Source organism: Hemitrygon akajei, chromosome 11 (genome assembly GCF_048418815.1).
Source record: "Hemitrygon akajei chromosome 11, sHemAka1.3, whole genome shotgun sequence".
Lineage (NCBI taxonomy): Eukaryota > Metazoa > Chordata > Chondrichthyes > Myliobatiformes > Dasyatidae > Hemitrygon > Hemitrygon akajei.
Window position 1 is genome coordinate 13266446 of NC_133134.1, and position 17625 is coordinate 13284070.

The 17625-nt window shown below is 43.0% G+C and overlaps 1 protein-coding gene across 2 annotated transcripts in view; it reads left to right on the forward strand.

Moving 5' to 3' along the window:
• The window catches only part of slc5a10 (solute carrier family 5 member 10), a 216363-nt gene that overhangs the window by 189993 nt on the left and 8745 nt on the right, over positions 1 to 17625 (forward strand). For both annotated transcript variants that reach the window (XM_073060232.1, XM_073060233.1), the window contains exons 10-11: positions 14803 to 14910; positions 17131 to 17281. In XM_073060232.1, the coding sequence (XP_072916333.1) occupies positions 14803 to 14910; positions 17131 to 17281 (259 nt within the window). The remainder of the gene's footprint in view (positions 1 to 14802; positions 14911 to 17130; positions 17282 to 17625) is intronic.

Below are 17625 nucleotides of genomic sequence, written 5' to 3' on the forward strand. Positions count from 1 at the left end.
GCAAGATATTGGTAAAATATCTGTGGTTAAGAAGGCATACGGTGTATTGGCTTTCATCAGTTGTGGGATTGAATTTAGGAGCCGAGAGATAATGTTGTAGCTATATAGGACCCTGGTCAGACCCCGCTTGGAGTACTGTGCTCAGTTCTGGTCGCCTCACTACAGGAAGGATGTGGAAGGCATAGAAAGGGTGCAGAGGAGATCTACAAGGATGTTGCCTGGATTGGGGAGCATACCTTATGAGAATAGGTTGAGTGAACTCAGCCTTTTCTCCTTGGAGTGAAGGAGGATGAGAGGTATTGATCGTGTGGCTTTTTTCCAGGGCTGAAATGGTTGCCACAAGAGGACACAGGTTTAAGGTGCTGGGGAGTAGGTACAGAGGAGATGTCAGGGGTAAGTTTTTTACTTAGAGAGTGGTGAGTGCATGGAATGGGCTGCTGGCAACGGTGGTGGAGGCGGATATGATAGGGTCTTTTAAGAGACTTTTAGATAGGTACATGGAGCTTAGTAAAATAGAGGGCTATGGGTAAGCCTAGTAATTTCTAAGGTAGGGACATGTTCAGCACAACTTTGTGGGCCGAAGGGCCTGTATTGTGTTGTAGGTTTTCTATGTGTCTATGTTTCTAAAATACAGCCACGCACAAAAAATTAGTCCAGACCCTGAGTCTATGAACGCTGCAGAAATTTTCAGTCAACCACAATACATCTCGCCTTCTGCTGAATGAATACTGGGGGGCCGCTCCGACTTCAGTCTGGACATCGCGTTACACCGCCCCCTAGTGGAGCACAATGGCTTCAGTGCTCCTCTCTTGGCGTCTGTAAACAGGCAACACTGCAGCTTGAGGTCCAGTCCTTGCTACGACCTTGGTCACGCAGCTCCCTTGCTGTCTGCTAATAGATAGTGACTCGGACTTGCAGCACTCCTCATTAACAATGTCCAAAAGGGTCCTGCGATCACAAGCAAAGTAACTAAGGTGGTCACTCACTATTAGAATGCATACTGCCTTCAGGCAACTGTGCCAATTTCTTACTGGTGTGTTCAACTGCAGCTGAGTTGAAAACTTTGGCACTAGCCTCCCCATCATCCAGGACATGATGATGCCTGGATGTACTGCTGTTGCTGCAAGACAACAACTTTGACAATATATGCCAGTGATGATGAAACTTATTCTGGAGATACAAGAGTTCACAGCTGCTGGAGGAGCTCAGTAGTTTGAGCAGCATCTTTGGGGGAGGGAGGAAGGAATGTCCTGCTGTAGGGATTCAATCTGAAGTGTCAACATTTCCTCCCCCCACCCCCACCAGAAGCTGCTCAACCCGTTGAGTTCCTTCAGTGGGTGCAACCTGAGGCAAATACCCAAATCCAAATTTCCCCAGCAGCCACTAAATTCCACGTTCAGCCATGGAAAAGGATTACCAATGGGTTGAAGGAAAGAGTAAAGAAAGTTTTTAGAGCCACCATCGTGTCTTTTAGAGTCATAGAGCACTGCAGTGCAGAAACAGAAACACAGGAGATTCTGCAATGCTGGAAATCCAGAGCAAAACACACAAAAAGCTGGAGGAACTCAGCAAGTCAGGCAGCATCTGTGGAAATGAATTAACTGTCAACATTTCAGGCCAAAATCCTTCTTCAGGACTGGAAAGGAAGAGGGAAGTTGCTGAACTATTCTTCTGACCCTTCTAGTCCATGCTGGACTATTACTCTGCCTCGCCCCATCAACCCACACCTGGACCACAGCCCTCCATACCCCTTCCTTCCATGCACCTATCCAAACTGCTCTTAAGTGTTGCAATCGAACTTGTATTCAAGGAATTATGGATCTGTGTTCCCAGATCCCTCTGTAGTACCACACTCCTTAGTGCCCTACCATTCACTGTGCGAGTCCCACTCTGCTTTGTTCTCCCAAAGCACTACACCTCACACTTGTCTGCATTAAATTCCATCTGCTATTTTTCAGCCCATTTTGGAAAACATTTCCACTGGGAATCTCTGGCCAATACTACTTAGAGTGGAGGAAGAACATTTGAGGCCATGGACAGTGAAAGCAAGGAAATGATTGCGTCACCAGCTTCCCCAGTCAGGCCCTTAACCCAATTGCCGGTCCCCACCTCTGCCCCAGGCCCCCAGTGCTGCTGTTGAGTCCTACCGCTCTTCTTCCATCACAACTCTTCACCCACCTCTGGCCATTCATCCCACTCCTCATCCTCCTGTCACTCCACCAAACCCTCAGTTCAGATGAAGGGTCTCCACCAGAAATGTTGACTGTCTGTTTCCATCTTTAGATACCGCTCAACTGGCTGAGTTCCTCCACAGTATCACTCCAGGTTCCACCATATGCAGGTCTCTTGTGGATCTAGAAGGTTCAAGGGCATGGTGGTACTGGAAGCCTCCCTGAGAAAATGGGCCATCCCCAGTGATTCCTGGGAACCTCTGGCTGCTGACCACTCAAGTGGCAATGGAACGTTTGGGATGGTTCTGAAAACACTGGGCACTGCTTCAGGAGCATAAAACAGTGTGTCTGAGCCGAGGAGGCAGCACGTGATTTCACAATCAGAATCAGTTAATTATCAATCAGAAACAGAGTTAATGTCATTGACATACATCGTGAAATTTGTATGGTTTGGCAGCAGCAGTACAGTGCAAAACATAAAAAGCTAGAAATGACAGAAGCAAATGTTCAAAAGAATTAAAATTCTTCTAATTATTTTATTGAGAAAATTAAAAATTCTGAGGTGCAAAGAGATTTGGGAGTCCTCGTGCAGGGTTCCCTAAAGCTTAACTTGCAGGTTGAGTCGGCGGTGAGGAAAGTGAATGCAATGTTATTCTTCATCTTGAGAGGACTAGAGTATCAAACCAAGGATATAATGCTTTATAAGGCATTGGTGAGGCCTCACTTGGAGTATTGTGAGCAGTTTTAGGCCTTGTATCTAAGAAAGGATATACTATCATCGGAGAGGGTTCGAAGGAGGTTCACAAAAATGTTTCCGAGATTGAAAGGCTTATCCTATGAAGAGTGTTTGATGGCTCTGAGCTTATAGTCACTGGAATTTAGAAGAATGATGTAGGATCTCATTGAAACCTATCGAATAGTGAAAGGCCTATAAAGAGTGGATGTGGAGAGGATGTTTCCTATAGTGGGGGAGTCTAAGACTAAAGGGCACAACCTCAGAATGGAGGGAAGTCCATCTAGAATGTAGATGGTGGGGAATGTGTGGAAATCGTTGCCAAAGGCAGCTGTGGAGGCCAGGTCATTGAGAATATTTTAGGTGGAGGTTGATAGATTCTTGATAAGTCAGGGTGTGAAAGGTTATTGGGAGAAGGCAGGAGAATAAAGTTGAGACAGAAATGGATCAGCCATGATCAAATGACAGAGCAGACTCGATGGGCCAGATGGCTTAATTCTGCTTCAATGTCTTATGCTTTAAATAAGTAGTGCAAAAAGAGAACAAAGATAGTGAGGTACTGGTTCAATGTCCATTCAGACATCTAATGGTGGAGGGGAAGAAGCTATTCCTGAATCATTGTGTATGTGTCTTTGGGCTCCTGGACCTCCTTCCTGATGGCAGCAATAGAAGAAGGCATATTCTGATTGATGGAGGTCCTTAATGATGGATGCTGCCCTTCTGAGGCATCGTCTTTTGAAAATATCCTCGATGCGAGGGAGGCCAGTGCCCATGATGTTGCTGAGCTTGCAACTCTCTGCAGCTTTTACTAATCCTGTGCAGTGACCCCTCCGTACCAGATAGTGATGTAACCAGTTAGAATGCCTACTACGGTAGAAATCTGTGAAAATTTGTTAGAGTCTTTAGTGACGTAAGCTCCACAAGCTCCAAATGAAATATAGCTACTGTTGTGCCTTCTTCGTAATTACATCAATATGTTGTGCCGCGGATAGATCTTCAGAGATGTTGACACCCAGGAACTTGAAACTGCTCGATTCCTCGATGAGGACTTATGTGTGTTCCCTTGACTTCCCCTTCCTGAACTTGACAATCAAATACTGACGCTGAGTGCAAAATTGACATATGTCATGAAATTTGTTGATCTATGGCAGCAGTACAATGCAAGACTTAAAAATACCTATAAATTACCTTAAAAATAAATATTGTCAAAGAGGAATAGCAAGATAGTGTTCATGGGTTTGGAGGTCTGATGGCAGAAGAGAAGAAGTTGTTTCTAGGACATTGTGTGGGTCTGCAGCTTCCTGTATCTATTTCAATAGACAATAAACAAAAGACAATAGGTGCAGAAGTAGACCATTCGGCCCTTCGAGCCTGCACCGCCATTCTGAGATCATGGCTGATCATCTACTATCAATACCCGGTTCCTGCCTTGTCCCCATATCCCTTGATTTCCCTATCCATAAGATACCTATCTAGCTCCTTCTTGAAAGCATCCAGAGAATTGGCCTCCATTGCCTTCCGAGGCAGTGCATTTCAGACCCCCACAACTCTCTGGGAGAAGAAGTTTTTCCTTAACTCTGTCCTAAATGACCTACCCCTTATTCTCAAACCATGCCCTCTGGTACTGGACTCTCCCAGCATCTGGAACATATTTCCTGCCTCTATCTTGTCCAATCCCTTAATAATCTTATATGTTGCAATCAGATCCCCTCTCAATCTCCTTAATTCCAGCGTGTACAAGCCCAGTCTCTCTAACCTCTCTGCGTAAGACAGTCCGGACATCCCAGGAATTAACCTTGTGAATCTATGCTGCACTTCCTCTATAGCTAGGATGTCCTTCCTTAACCCTGGAGACCAAAACTGTACACAATACTCCAGGTGTGGTCTCACCAGGGCCCTGTACAAATGCAAAAGGATTTCCTTGCTCTTGTACTCAATTCCCTTTGTAATAAAGGCCAACATTCCATTAGCCTTCTTCACTGCCTGCTGCACTTGCTCATTCACCTTCAGTGACTGATGAACAAGGACTCCTAGATCTCTTTGTATTTCTCCCTTACCTAACTCTACACTGTTCAGATAATAATCTGCCTTCCTGTTCTTACTCCCAAAGTGGATAACCTCACACTTATTCACATTAAACGTCATCTGCCAAGTATCTGCCCACTCACTCAACCTATCCAAGTCACCCTGAATTCTCCTAACATCCTCATCACATGTCACATTGCCACCCAGCTTAGTATCATCAGCAAACTTGCTTATGTTATTCTCAATGCCTTCATCTAAATCGTTGATGTAAATCGTAAACAGCTGTGGTCCCAATACCGAGACCTGTGGCACCCCACTAGTCACCACCTGCCATTCCAAGAAACACCCATTCACCGTTACCCTTTGCTTTCTATCTGCCAACCAGTTTTCTATCCATGTCAATATCTTCCCCCCAATGCCATGAGCTTTGATTTTACCCACCAATCTCCTATGTGGGACCTTATCAAATGCCTTCTGAAAATCGAGGTACACTACATCCACTGGATCTCCCTTGTCTAACTTCCTGGTTATATCCTCGAAAAACTCCAATAGATTAGTCAAGCATGATTTGCCCTTGGTAAATCCATGCTGGTTCGGCCCAATCCTATCACTGCTATCTAGATATGCCACTATTTCATCTTTAATAATGGACTCTGGCATCTTCCCCACTACTGATGTTAGACTGACAGGACGATAGTTCTCTGTTTTCTCCCTCCCTCTTTTCTTAAAAAGTGGGATAACATTAGCCATTCTCCAATCCTCAGGAACTGATCCTGAATCTAAGGAACATTGGAAAATGATTACCAATGCATCCGCAATTTCCAGGGCCACCTCCTTTAATACTCTAGGATGCAGACCATCTGGACCTGGGGATTTGTCAGCCTTCAGTCCCATCAGTCTACTCATCACCGTTTCCTTCCTAATGTCAATCTGTTTCATTTCCTCTGTTACCCTATGTCCTTGGCCCATCCATACATCTAGGAGATTGCTTGTGACTTCCCTAGTGAAGACAGATCTAAAGTACTTATTAAATTCTTCTGCCATTTCTCTGTTTCCCATAACAATTTCACCCAATTCATACTTCAAGGGCCCAACATTGTTCTTAACTATCTTCTTTCTCTTCACATACCTAAAAAAGCTTTTGCTATCCTCCTTTATATTTCCTGATGCGGAGCGGGTATGTCCCAGATGCTGAGGGTACAGAATGATGAATACCCTCTTCTTGATGCACTGCCTTTTGAAGATGTCCTTGTTGGTGGGGAGCATTAAAGTCAGAAGACATAGGAGCAGAATTAGGCCATTCAGTCCATCAGGTTTATTCTGCTATTTGATTATGGCTGATTGATTTCTCCTATCTTCTCCCTGTAGCCATTGATACCTTCACTAGGACAGTGAGCTGTCTACCATTTATCTGTGCTGTGCACTACATGCATTTTGAATTATATTTTATTAATTTATTTGTGGTAATATTTTGTTTTATGTGCTGTGTGATGTATGTTTCGTGGGTGGACTATGGCCTAGAAGAACATTGTTTCATTTGGTTGTATGTATGTACAGTCAGATGACCATAAACTTGAACTTTAACTTGAATCCAGATCCTATCAACCTGCACTTTAAACATATCCAATGATGTGGCCTCCATTGCTGTCTGTGGCAATTAATTCCACAGTTTCACCACCCTCTGACTAAAGAATATGCTCCTCATCTTGTTCTAAAGGAACGTCCTTGTGTTCTGAGACTGTGCCTATTGGCCCTAGACTCTCACACTATTGGAAACATAATCTCCATGTCCACTCTGTCGAAGTCCTTAAATATTTAATAGATTTCAATGAGATCCCCCCCTTAAGTGTCTCATCAATGTGGGGATGGGTTGAGGAGAGGTAATAAATGCTGGCATTTCTAATGACATTCACATCCAGAGAATAAGTACAAGAAAGAATCACTGGGCTCAGAGCCATCAATAACATCTTCACCGCAGATGCCTGTCTCTTTGGCGGAAATACTTCCGGGAGGCTCCTGGCCACAGAGCCTTGCATTGATTTTGGTTTTTGTTTGAGTCACCAGGCAGTGAAGTCACTTGCAAATGAGAAGCTGATGTGCTCATCCTGGTTATTTGTAGAGCATTCCTGACGGAGTTTCGAAGAGTCTGAACTTGCCACTTACGTGACAAACTGCTTTTAGGCAAACCCCTTTACAAAACACATTTCAAAAGGTTTCCAGTGACTATCTTTTTGTAAATGATAAGTAATTAGATAATTCACTTTGACTAAATAGTAATTTCCAATGATCCATGAAATGTTAAGCTCTTAATGATAAATGTTTCCTGCTAACTTGTAGAGGAAGTATATTAGTCATAATTTTTCCGTAACTCTCTAGATAATGGATTATATCATCATAGATTTGAAGGGTTATTATTTAAGGGTTGTGTAGCGGGGAAGGTAGGTAGAGTTGAAGCACAAAGCATGGAAGTGCCTCTACTTCCTTAGGAATTTGTGAAGGTTCAGCATGAAATCTAAAGCTTTGACAAAATTCTATAGATTTGTAGTGGAAACCATAAATTGTCTCAAAACATGTGTCTGAGATGTGGACAGTATATTGACTGGCTGTATCACAACCTGGTATGGAAACACCAATGCCCTTGAATGGAAAATTCTACAAAAATTAGTGGATACGGACCATTCCATCAGGGTAAAGTCATTCCCAACCATTGAGCACATCTACACGAGCATTATCGCAAGGAAGCAGCATCCATCATCAAGGACCCCCACTGCCCAGGTTATGCTCTCTTCTCGCCGCTGCTATCAGGAAGAAGGTACAGGAGCTTCAGGACTCACACCACCAGATTCAGTAATAGTTATTGCCCCTCATCCATCAGGCTCTTGAACCAAAGAGGATAACTTCACTCATTTTCACTTGCCCTATCATCATCTGCTCCCAGAACCTATGGATTCACTTTCAAGGGCTCTTCATTTCATGTTCTTGATATTTATTGCTTCTTTCTTTCTTTCTTTCTTTCTCTCTCCCTCTGTATTTGCCCAGTTTGCACACTAGTTGAATGTCTAAGTTGGTGCAGACTTTCATTGATTCTATTATGGTAACTATCTACAAGAAAATGAATTTCAGGGATGAATATGACTGATACTTTGATCATAAATTTACTATGAATGTTTAACTTTGAAATTGAACGTTGGTTCAAGCACATCAATTTAAAAATTACTTGTAGGAAAGTTACTATAATTGGCTGCATGTATTTCTTGAGAGATTTGTGAATCAGAATCTGATGGGATCTTTTTTTGCAGCTGCGTTGCAGTGGAATACATAAATAAAAACTATAAATTACAATAAGGAATATATTTTAAAATTTGAATTAAATAAGTAGTGCAAAAAGCAAGCAAAAATAGTGAGGTAGTATTCATGAGTTGGTTCATTGTCAATTCGGAAATCTGATGGCAGAGGGGAAGAAGCTGTCGCTAAAACATTGAGTGTGTGGCTTCAGGCTCCTGCATATCCTCCTTGATGGTAGCAATGAGAAGGGGGCATGTTCTGGGTGAGTGTGTTGGCTTTGGAGTGAATTGGGAACTTTATATATCTGAGAGGGCAGATGGAGCTTGTTTCAACATCTTATCTGAACACTGGCACAGAGATTTGTATAGAGATCTTTTGAGGTCTGCTGGGTATAATCTAAAATCTGAAAAAACTAACCTGACCATGGCCAACCAACGCCATCCCAAAGCCCATGTACTTCTCCCTACCTGACCCGGAGACATATGTTGAGTAGAGGAGACTTAATGTACTGCACATACATTGATGTTGATCAGGGACAGTGGACGCACGGAGTGATAATATTGAGCTGGATGGAAAGGCATGGCTCAGCCCAAAGTTTTTAGCAAAACATATATCTAACCTGACCCATGTAATAGGGCTCTTTCGACTTAGCTAAGGTTGGGTCCATGCATGCGAGATGGGGCAGCTAGGCTTGAGCTCAAACTGCGGTATTCTGAAGATCTATCCTGGCCCAAAAGATCAAAGCAATTACAATGAAGGCTTGGCAATGGCTATACTTCATTAGGAGTCTGAGGAAGTTTAGTATGTCACCAAAGACTTGAGCAAATTTCTACAGATGTACCATGGGGAGCATTGTGACTGGTTGCATCATCATCTGATGTGGAGGCACCAATGCGCGGATCGAAAAAAGCTGCACAGGGTTGTAAACCCAGCCAGCTCCATTATGGGCACTAGCCTCTCCACCATTGAGGATATCTTCAATAGGTCATGCCTCGACAAGGCGGCACCCATCACTAAGGACTCCCACTATCCAGGACATGGCCTCTTCTAATTGCTACCATCAGGGAGGAGGTGTTGGAGCCTGAAGATGAACAGTCAGTGTTTTTGGATCAACTTCTTACCCTCCGCCATTGGATTTCTGAATGGTGCAGGGACCCATGAACATTTCCTCACTTTTTGTTCTCTTTTTACACTATTTATTTCTTTATATTTCTTAGAACTTAGAACAGTACACCACAGGAACAGCCCATTTGGCCCACAGTGTTGTGCTGAACCAGCTGATCAGCAAATCAAAAACACCCAAACATTAATTCTTCCTGCCAACTCATGTCCATATCCCTCCATCTTCCTTACTTCCACGTGTCTATCTACATTTCTCTTAAATGCCTCTCATATATTTATCTCTACCACCATACCAGACAGCACATTTCAGTCATCCACCACTCTCTGAGTTAAAAACTTTCCCCTCACATCCCCTTCAAACCTACCCCCCTCACCTCAATGCATGCTCTTTGGTATTAGACATTTCAACACTGGAAAACATACTCCCTAGCTACTCTATCTCTGCCTCTCATAATCTTATAAGTTTCTATCAGATCCCCCTTCAGCCTCTGCCACTCCAGAGAAAACAACCCAAGTTTATCCAGCCTCTCATAATAACACATGCCCTCTAAACCAGGCAGCCTCCTGGTAAACCACTTCTACACCCTTTCCAAAGCCTCAACGTCCTTCCTATAGTGGGGCAACCAGAACTGTATACTATACTCCAGATGTGCTAACCAGAATTTTATTAAGTTGCAAAATAACCTCTTGACTTTTGAACTCAAGGCCTTGACTAATAAGAGCAAGCATTCCATATGCCTTCTTATCCACTTTATCGACCTGTGTAGCCACTTTCAAGGAACTATGAACTTAGATGCCAAGATCCCCCTGCTTAGCAATACTGTTAAGGATCTTGCCCTTAACAGTTTACAGTCTCTTTGCATTTGCCCTACCAAGGTGCAACACCTCACATTTATCTGGGTTAAATTCCATCTGCCATTTCTCTTTCAGTATCTGCAACTGATCTACAGTATGTCATGCTGCTTTCTTTGCCAGTCTTCTACACGATTCACAACTCCACCAATCTTGGTATCACCCACAAACTTCCTAACCCACTCAGCTACATTTTCATCCAGGTCATTCATATACATCACAAACAGCAGAGGTCCCAGCACTGTCCTTGCAGAACACCACTAATCACAGACCTCTCGCTCAAAAAAGTTCCTTCAACAACTACCCTCTGTCTTCAAAGCACAAGCCAGTTCTGAATCCAAACAGCCAATTCTTCTGGATTAGTCTCCCATGAGGAACTTTGTCAAGCACCTTACCAAAATCCATATAGACAACATCTACTGTCCTACCCTCATCAATCTCTCTTGTCACCTTGTCAAGAAACTCAGTCAAGTTGGTAAGACATGACCTGCCAATCACAAAGCCATGCTGCCTTTCCCTGATTAGGCCATATGCTCATATATCCAATCCCTAAGATTTTTTTGAGTAATTTCCCTACAACTGAGTTGAGACTCACCAGTATATAGTTCCCAGAACTTTCTCTTGTTCTCTTCTTAAATAGAGGTACAAGATCAATTACTCGTCAGTCCTCTGGGGCCTTATCTGTGTCTAGAGGGGACATGAAGATCCTGGTCAAGACCCCAACTCTTCGACTCTTGCCTCTTTCAATAACCTGGGGTAAATCCCATCAGAGTCTGGAGACTTACCCACCTTAATACTCATTAGGAGCCCAATACTTCCTCCTCCTTGACCTCTAAACACCCTAACATATTTATACACTAGTACTGATCTCCTGTTCCTCCATATCCTTTTCCTTGGAAAATACTGAAGCAAAGTACTGATTAAGTACCTCGCTCACAACCTCTGCATTCAAGCAAATCCCTCACTTATTCTTGAGAAGTCATACCTTCTCTCTAGTTATCCTTTTACTCAATGTATGTATAGAGTGACTTGGTAATCACCTTAATCCTACTTGCCAAGGGCTTTTCATGGCCTCTGCTGGCTTTCCTAATTTTCTTCTTTAGTTCTTTGCTGGCTTCTTTATACTCCTCAAGTGTTTCATTTGATCCTGACTTTGGAAACTTTACATACTTCCCTTTTCCTTCTTGACTATTACCTCTGTGGACATCCAAGGCTCTCTTATCATCCCATCCCTGTCCTACCTTCTAACGGGAACTTCTCTTTCCTGTACTCCGTGTAATTGATCTTTAAACACCCTCCACATGTCTGATGTGAACTTGCCAGAGAAAAGGTGTTACCAATTAACGTTTCTTAGTTCCTGCCTAATGCCTTTGTAATTTGCCCTAATCCAATTTAAAACTCTCCCACAAGGACCATATCTGTCCTTATCTATAGCTATCCTGAAAGTTAAGGAGTTGTGGTCACCGTTCGCTAACCTCTTGCCCACTGAAAGGTCAGACTCCTGGTCTGGCCCATTCCCCAAAACCAGGTCCAGTACAGCCCTCCTCTGGTTAGACCATTCACATATTGATTGAAAAAAAAACCTCCTGGATACACTTAACAATTCTGCCCCATCTAAACCCCTTGCACTAAGAAGGTCCCAGTTTATATTAGGGAAGTTGAAATCCCCCATGACAGCAACCATATTATTTTTACATACTTCCTTAATCTGATTAAGAATTTGTTCCTCAAGGTCCTGGTGGCCCTGTAGTACAATCCCATCAGAATGATTGCACCCTTCCTATTCCTGAGTTCTTCCCAAATAGACCAAGTGTCTGACCCCTCCACCACATCTCCCCTGAGTGCAGCAGTGATATTGTCCCCGATTAGTAGTGCAACTCCTCCAGACCACCCCACCTTTTCCCTCCTTCTCTATTTTCCTAAAACTTCAAAAACCTGCTACATTAATCACCCATTCCTGCCCCTCTCTCAACCAATTAATGGCTACAACACTGTAATTCCAGTTACCTATTGTAATTATATCAAGTTTTTATGTGTTGCACTGTACTGCTGCCGCAAAACAGGTTTTCATGACATACGTCAGTGAAAATAAACCTCATTCTGAAACAGAGATAAAGTTTCTACCTTATGCAAGTCTTGACCTGAAACCCCAATGATTCCTCTCCCCCACACAGACGCTGTTCGTCGCATTGATTCCCTCTAGCAGTTTAATTATTGCAAAAGATTTCCACGAACTGAGCCACAACAAACAATGCAAGTGAAGAGATGCTTATTTCGAAGAACAGAAGCCAAGGCATGAATGGAGCACACCCCTGTACCGTGAGGCTTGATGCCTTAGCCAACCACAGACAAAGTCCGTTCCTGCTTATTTCTGATTTAGCAAAAACATGCTGTTGGCATGTGGGTGAAGGAAATGACAGTGGGGTGGATCTCAGTCTAGTACTAGTAACACTTGGATCTGGACCTAGTACCAGTAACACTACACCGCCTTACAACCAACAACTAGCCACATCTACTAACCACAGTCAGTCAGTCAGTAAGCCCATCAGCCCTGCGTTGGTATAGGACGCTGACAGCAGCTTGCCAGAGACCTCTGTCCTGGGCTATTCTTTCAAGTTTTCCCCAGCTGTAGACCATCTTTGAAGACCTTACCTCTCCCAGGGATGGGGTTTTTGGAGCTTTTGTTGGCATTTCTTTAGCTATGGGTTTTTATGAGATGGGGTTGCTAGCCCCACACCACCCTTCCTCCTGTCACAGCCATCCATGGCGGAGTTACCGTTAACCACAGCCACCACTCACTCTTGCCCACACTGCACCAGAATATCCGGATCCCGGATCAACCTCTACAGCCAACTGAGCACCCACCGATCGACAACTCCTCGGGAGAACATCATACACGACTCAAGTGTCCTGTCTTACATTAACATGCACTTTACATATGTCAACCTGTCAATCTTCAGGTCTTGCCCCATAGGGACTTTTTTTTAAATAGATTCAGCACGGTGACAGGCTCCTCAGCCCAACGAGCCTGCTCCGCCCAATTACACCCTAGTGACCAATTAACTTACCAGCACGTATTGTTTGGAATGGTGAAACCCATGTGGTCACAGGGAGAACGTACTAACTCTTTACAGGCAGTGGCAGGGTTAGAACCTAGGTCACCGGCACTATAAGCAATACCTACTATGCAAAATAATACTAGTGCTAAAATTGTTTTGTGACTGTATGTGCTGGATTGTTACTGTGTGTGACTGTACGTACTGTGTTTTGCACCTTGGCCCCAAAGGAACAATGTATGCTTGAATGACATTAAACTTGAACTTGAATTTAAATCCCATTGTTAAACTGTGCTAATATTGAGTGAAATAAAATCTATCTCTTGTGTAGAGTGGCAATGGTGTAGCCGGTAGAGTTCCAGTGGCGTAGGTTCAGTCCTGACCTGTGCACGTTGAGTTTGTGTGTTCTTCACATTGACCACTTGAGCTTCCTCTGCACGCTCCAGTTTCCACCCATATTCCAAAGATGAGCAGATTTGTAGATCAATCAGCTACTGTAAATTGCTTCTAGTGCTTAGGCGAGTGGGTAGAATCCAGGGAAAGTTGATGGGAATGTGAGTGTAAATCAGTACTAGATGGTCAGCATTGCCTTGATGGACCGAAAGGCCTATTTTCATGCTGTAGGGCACTTGAATTTGAAAGCACGTAGTACCATGGGGTTTCAGTTCACACTCTTCACCAGTCTTGTTAACAGGCTATCGTCTTGAGCAATAAGAAAATAAAATATGCATTGAGTTGTCCCCAACTCTGATCAGATCACAATTTAACTCATTATGATTTTGCACCTTATTGTCCACCTGCACTGCACTTTCTCTGTAGCTGTTACACTATACCAGGCATGCTGTTATTGTTTTATCTTGTGCTTCCTTATTGCACTGTGTAATGATTCAATCTGTGCGCAAGACACGCTTTTCATGTACCTCAGTATACACTCAGTGGCCCGTTTATTAGGAGCCTCCTGTACTTAATGAAGTAGCCACTCTGGGTGTATGTTTGTGGTCTTCTGCTGCTCTAGCCCATCCATGTCAAGGTTTGATGTGTTGTGCATTCAGAGATGCTTTTCTGCACACCACATGTGGTTATTTGAGTTACTGTGCCTCCCTGTTAGCTTGAACCAGTCTGGCCATTCTCCTCTGATCATTCCCATTAACAAGGTGCTTTTGCCCAGAGAACTGCTGCTATTTGGATGTTTTCTCTTTGTTTGTTTTTTTTGCACTATTCCCTGTAAACTCTAGACACTGTTGTGCATGAAAATCCCAGGAGATCAGCAGTTTCTGAGATACTCAAACCACCCTGTCTGACACCAACAATCAATCCACAGTCAAAGTCACTTAGATCACATTTCATCCCCATTCTGATGTTTGGTCTGAACAACAACTGAGCTTCTTGACCGTGTCTACATGCTCTTATGCATTGAGTTGCTGCCACGTGATTGGCTGATCAGATATTCGTATTAACAAATTTTTGTACCTAATAAAGTGCCCACTGAGTGTATGTAACAATAATAAACCAGTTCCAATTCCATACAATGATACCATTTCCAATCCTTCATCCGCAGATTCAGTCGCGTGCGTTGACCCAGAAGAATGTTTAAAAGTGTGTGGGACGAAAGTGGGCTGCTCTAACATCGCTTTCCCGAAGCTCGTGATTGAACTGATGCCCGATGGTAATCTCTCACTCTTTCTTTCATGTGGAGTTTATCTGCTTTAAGAAGCTGATGATTACAAGTGAACAAGCTGGCACAAGAGGGAAGTAGCCAAACATTTACCAAACATGCCAAGAGTTCCTATTGCAGATTGTATAACCTTTATTCATCATTTGAAAATTGTTGAATAGAAGGAAATTAAAGAATGCTTTCCACTTACTTAAATTCTTTTTGTTAAAATGAAATGCGTATGAGAGTGGAATAACCCCAGATAGTCTATAAGAAAGAAACATATTAATTAAAACTTTCATTGAAAGAATTATGTTTTGTAACAAAAACAAATTGCATCTATACCACGGCACAGATACCAGGGCAAAGCTACACTGCACAGCACATCTGAATCCATTCTGCTGCTTATGGTGAATTGGTATAGTTGTTTATTTATTTTTTAAAATTGAGATACAGCTTAGAATAGTCCCTTCTGACCCTTCCAGTCATGCCACCCAGCAACCCCAATGCAACCCTAGCCTATATACCCATATAACAATTACAGCACGGAAACAGGCCATCTCGGCCCTTCTAGTCCATGACGAACACTTACTCTCACCTAGTCCCACTGGCCTGCACTCAGCTCATAACCCTCCATTCCTTTCCTGTCCATATACCTATCCAATTTTACTTTAAATGACAATACCGAACCTGCCTCTACCACTTCTACTGGAAGCAATGTTCCACACAGCTACCACTCTCTGAGTAAAGAAATTCCCCCTCGTTTTACCCTTAAACCTTTGCCCCCTAACTCTCAACTCGTGTCCTCTTGTTTGAATCTCCCCTACTCTCAATGGAAAAAGCTTATCCACGTCAACTCTATCTATCCCCCTCATAATATTAAATACCTCTATCAAGTCCCCCCTCAACCTTCTACGCTCCAAAGAATAGCCTAATCATGGGGCAATTTACAATGACCAATTAACCTGCTCTCCAGTACGTCTTTGAACTGTGGGAGGAAACCGGAGCACTTGGAAGAAACACAAGCGGTCATGGGGAGTACATGCAAACTCCTTACAGGCGGAGGTGGGAATTGAACCAGGGTCACTGGTACTGTAAAGCGCTGTGCTAACCATTACACTACTGTGCCGCCCTATTATTGTCACATCTACTCAGGTAAAGTGAAAAAATAATTGTTTTGCATGCTATCTGTGCAGATCATGTCGTCACAGCAGTTCTTTGTGGTAGTAGAATGTAATGCAATGACAAGATGCAGAACATAGAACAGTACAGCACAATACAAGCCCTTCGGCCCAAGATGCTGTGCCAACTTTTTAATCTACCACAAGGTCAATCTCACCCTTGCCTTCTACTTAGTCCTTCACTTCTTCTTTCATCCACATGCCTATCTAAGAGTCTGGGTAGCAGGATGGAAGTACATGTCTACCAAAGGAGGTGAAAGGTACTCCTTCCTTCAGCTAGCCAGCAGGTCACCCTTAGCACTTGCTTAGCCCCCTAATCAGGGTCACGTAAAGTCATGGGAGCAGCAGATGCTCACAAGTCCTGGTTATGCGACCACCGACGCCAGGCAGCCAACCTCTGAAGAGTATTGATAATGGCAGGGGTCACCCCATTTGTAAAGACACTGGCCAGAAGGCAGCAATGGAAAACCACTTACAATTATGGTCAAGAACATGATCGCCTGCCTCATACAACATGGCACATGATGATAATTTAAGAGTCTCTTCAATGTCCCCAATGTATCTACCTCTACCACCACCCTGGAAGCACTTTTGAAGCACCCACTACTCTGAGTAGAAAAACTACTTCTGACATCTCTCCATATATTTTTCTCGGATCACCTTAAAATTATGTCCTGGGAAAAGTCTCTGACTGTTCACTCTCTCTATTGCCTTCTATCATCCTTTACACTTCTATCAAGTCATCTTGCATTCTCCTTCGTTCCATGAAGAAAAACCTTAGCTTGCTTAGCCTGGTGTTTCAGTTTCAGAGAATGACAAAAAGAGACAGATAGACAATCAGGTGCAAGGCCACAATGAAGTAGATTGTAAGGTTAAGAATCTATTAGCTCTGGAATTCACTTCCTCAACTTTTCCTTTTCTACATCTGTCTTTCCTCTTTTAGGATTTTTTGGCTCACTGCCGTAATAACTACTCAGATAGATTTCATTTTTTGTCTTTTGGTAACAGTGCTGTGAAAGGCATTGGCTTTAACTGTTGTTGCTCTTTGAAGGCTTACGAGGACTGATGATTGCAGTTGTAATGGCCGCTCTCATGTCATCCTTGACGTCAATATTCAACAGCAGCAGCACACTGTTCACCATGGACATCTGGAGAAAGATCCGGAAGGATGCCAATGAACGAGAATTACTCCTAGTTGGAAGGTAGGGTTGATCCAAACATGCCTCACCTGACATTGACTTTGAAATATATTCTGGCCAAGTGTATTATATTAATGCTAGAAAAGTAGACCAGAATCAGATTTACTATCATCAGCATATATTGTGAAATTTATTAACTTTGTGGCAGCAGTACAATGCATGATAAATATAGAAAAAAACCTGAATTACAGTAAGATATACAATGTATATAAAATACTTAAATTAAAATAAATAGTGCAAAAACAGAAATTTCTAAAAAAGTAGTGAAGTAATATTCATGGGCTCAATGTTCAATTGGAGATCGGATGGCAGAGGGGAAGAAGCTATTCCTGATTCATTGAGTGTGT